General features: G+C 41.2%; 1 protein-coding gene across 1 annotated transcript; it reads left to right on the plus strand.

Annotated features, from left to right (window-relative positions):
* The first annotated feature begins 1129 nt into the window (after nucleotides 1-1129).
* On the plus strand, nucleotides 1130-2186 carry LOC127788871 (uncharacterized). The gene is made up of 2 exons (XM_052317524.1): nucleotides 1130-1340; nucleotides 1429-2186. Exons 1-2 carry the CDS (start codon nucleotides 1176-1178, stop codon nucleotides 2017-2019), a joined length of 756 nt encoding a protein of 251 aa, XP_052173484.1. The 5' UTR covers nucleotides 1130-1175; the 3' UTR covers nucleotides 2020-2186.
* Nucleotides 2187-3055: the final 869 nt, after the last annotated feature.

Below are 3055 nucleotides of genomic sequence, written 5' to 3' on the forward strand. Positions count from 1 at the left end.
AGCCTAATCAAACATAAATACATTGGAAGTAAAAACAAAAACATTGGACAAAAACATGTAAACTACCCTACAATTGTTCAAGTGTGTAACCCTAACAAAAACATTGGATGGAAGAACTCAATTTTCAGAGGGTCCTAAACAAAAGTTAAAGAGATATGCCACTACAAGCATGAAGTAGCAATATTGTAATATTGGATGATCAAATCATCTCCCAACATTCAAATACTAAAGTTATTGCTTTATCAAGAGATTTGGAGGATTCCACCTCGGAAGTTGGTTCCAGTTCAACCCAAATCTTAAAGAATTTTAGAATTTGGGGGCGGGCCATTTTCAGACTCATCAGACCCCATTATGCAATCCCATTGCCCATTGTATGTACTCCATAGGACCATAGTGGACTACAACCACTAGAAAGAAAGGTAAGTGATTCTCGTGTCACCTTTGACCGAAGCTCCACTATAAATAAATCATTTAATATCTGATGGGGACAATCACAATTGGGTAAACTATACAAAACAATCACGAGTTAGGGAGATTGATTGCATTAATTTTTACATTTAATTTTGTTATTCTCACAATTATAACTTTTTTAAGAAACTAATAATATTTCTTCATAAATTATTATTTTTTTTCCAAAAATTATAAACATTTTTATTATATGTAAAAAGTGTTTATAGTTTTTAAAAAATAAATGCTTTTTTACTATATAAAAATGTTTATAATTTTTAAAAATTAGAAATACCTTTAATTTTTAAAGTGTTTATAATTTTTAAAATACAGTTGATAATTTATGAAAAAATATTATTAATTCATCAAAGAATTACTTATAATTCTATGAATGTCGAAAGTTCGTGAACATATAATATTATCATTAATTATAGTTTTATCCGAAATTTAGTGTTGATGTAAGAGATTGGAATTGTTTTATCTATTATCAAGAATTAAAACTTTTTAGACATAAATTTTTATATATTTATATAACGCGAGTGGCTTATAATGCATAGTCACACATCCTACCTAAAGTGTTGCAGCTGTCCTTAAGAAAACAAAATATTAAAAATTATGATCCATTAAATGGATGTGACATTTGTAAAGTTGAAATTGATAATTATATAGCCTGTATGTTTGGGTACCAAACAATTTCACATCAGCTTTGGAAGTCTTCCAATAGAGAGATGGGAGTGATTCTTTACTTGGACACGATACTAGTCCCCTTGAGCCTCTTCCTCACCATAGCCTACCACGCCTTCCTATGGCACAGCTTCAAGAACAAGCCCTTCCAAACCACCATCGGCATGAACACCATGAAGAGAAGGGTTTGGCTTCGAGAGCTGGAACAGGCAAGTTCGAGCCTTATGAGTGAGCCCGTCATCAAACCCCAAATATTATAATTTTACTTATGAAAAAAATATTCTTTTGCTTGTGCAGGGCGATGACAAGAAGGGAATGCTGGCGGTGCAGAGCTTGAGAAACACTCTGATGTTCACCATTCTCACTGCTTCACTATCCATCATCATGGCCTTGTCAATGGCGGCTCTAGCCAACAACGCCTTCAATGCGAGCAGCCTCTTCCGCAGCGGGTTCTTCGGCTCGCAGTCTGGCAGGATCATGGTCCTCAAGTACGGTTCGGCGACGCTCTTCCTGCTGATAAGCTTCCTCTGCAGTTCCATGGCAGTGTCGTCGCTGGTCGATGCCAACTTCCTGATCAACGCCGCCGGAGACGACAAGTTCTCTCAAGGCCACGGGCACGTTCAGCAGGTTTTGGAGCGCGGCTTCTTGTTGGCTGTGGTCGGGAACCGCGTGCTTTGCGTCACCTTCCCGCTGTTGCTGTGGCTGCTGGGTCCGGTGCCGGTCGCTTTGGCGTCAGTGGCTCTGATTTGGGGGCTCTACGAGCTCGATTTCGCCGGGAAATTCTTGAAGAACTGTAAGCAAAAGTCCCAGTTGATCATAGCGGAACTGTTCCTCAACTGTAATTATAAAAATGTAGTTAATTACAACCAGACCCCTTCTTGCCTATAATAGCAATAGGACGGTGATAGAGAGCACGATGGAGCGGCACGGAATCAGTGCCTCGGTTGATGGAGTCGGTTGACTCAACCGGTCTCTCTGTAGTTATTCATAATACCAAGGATCCAATGGCATAAACAAACATCATAAAGAGTCTTTATCCTATTATATTGAGTCAAGTATGGCAATTCTACTACTTATTCATTGTTTGTATATATGAACGAAGAAATACTCCATTGGCTGGCTGAATAACCAGCCCATGCACAGGCAATATTGTCGGCCATTGAGGCCCAAGAGAAAGCAAAGCCCACTTGGACAAATTTCCGCCAAGTATTAAGGATAGCGAAGAGTGTTACGTCGCCCCTACTTCTGACCTTCGGCCACCGTGAACCGCTATTCGCCACCGTCTTCTCCTCCTCCATCATTATCAATCCTCTCTCCTCTCCCTTGCTATGTCAACTGAGAACCATCTAGGATCTCTCGTCGCCGCCTTTCTCTCCACCGTGAACCACCATGCCACTGCTCCCCTCTACGACGATCGAGAGCCGTCGCCGCCAATACCCCTTTTCCCCTACCTCACTCCGCATCCGTCTCTCTCGATCAAGCCCCCTCGGTCAGTCTTCGACGCTTCTGTTCTCGCCGCTCTGTTTTCTCTCTTTTCTCTCTCTGCTCTTTGCTCCTTCCCCACCACCGCCGCCACTGGCCACTTTCTCTGCCCATTTCCAACGCCGGTGCCCTAGTCCGAACTAGTCTGTGTTTGGGGTATAATTTTATTAGTTTTATTTAAAAATTGTATATACATGTATCGTGCTTCCCGAATATATGTTTGCCGTTGGGATAGCGATTAGTTATACAGGAACGAAAAGTTTGGTTTAGGGTACCCGAATATGGTTTGGGCGGGCATACATGCCCCTCGTCGCGACCCCAATTCCCTGCCCCATATCCCACCTCATATTAAAAACAATAAGGCATCGTCAAACATTCCCTAGAACGATAACCAAGTTAGGGTTGGTGATTGAAAGAACATACTAATATGTGAGGGGAGAGT

The sequence above is a fragment of the Diospyros lotus genome, chromosome 13 (genome assembly GCF_014633365.1).
Source record: "Diospyros lotus cultivar Yz01 chromosome 13, ASM1463336v1, whole genome shotgun sequence".
NCBI classification, from domain to species: Eukaryota; Viridiplantae; Streptophyta; class Magnoliopsida; order Ericales; family Ebenaceae; genus Diospyros; species Diospyros lotus.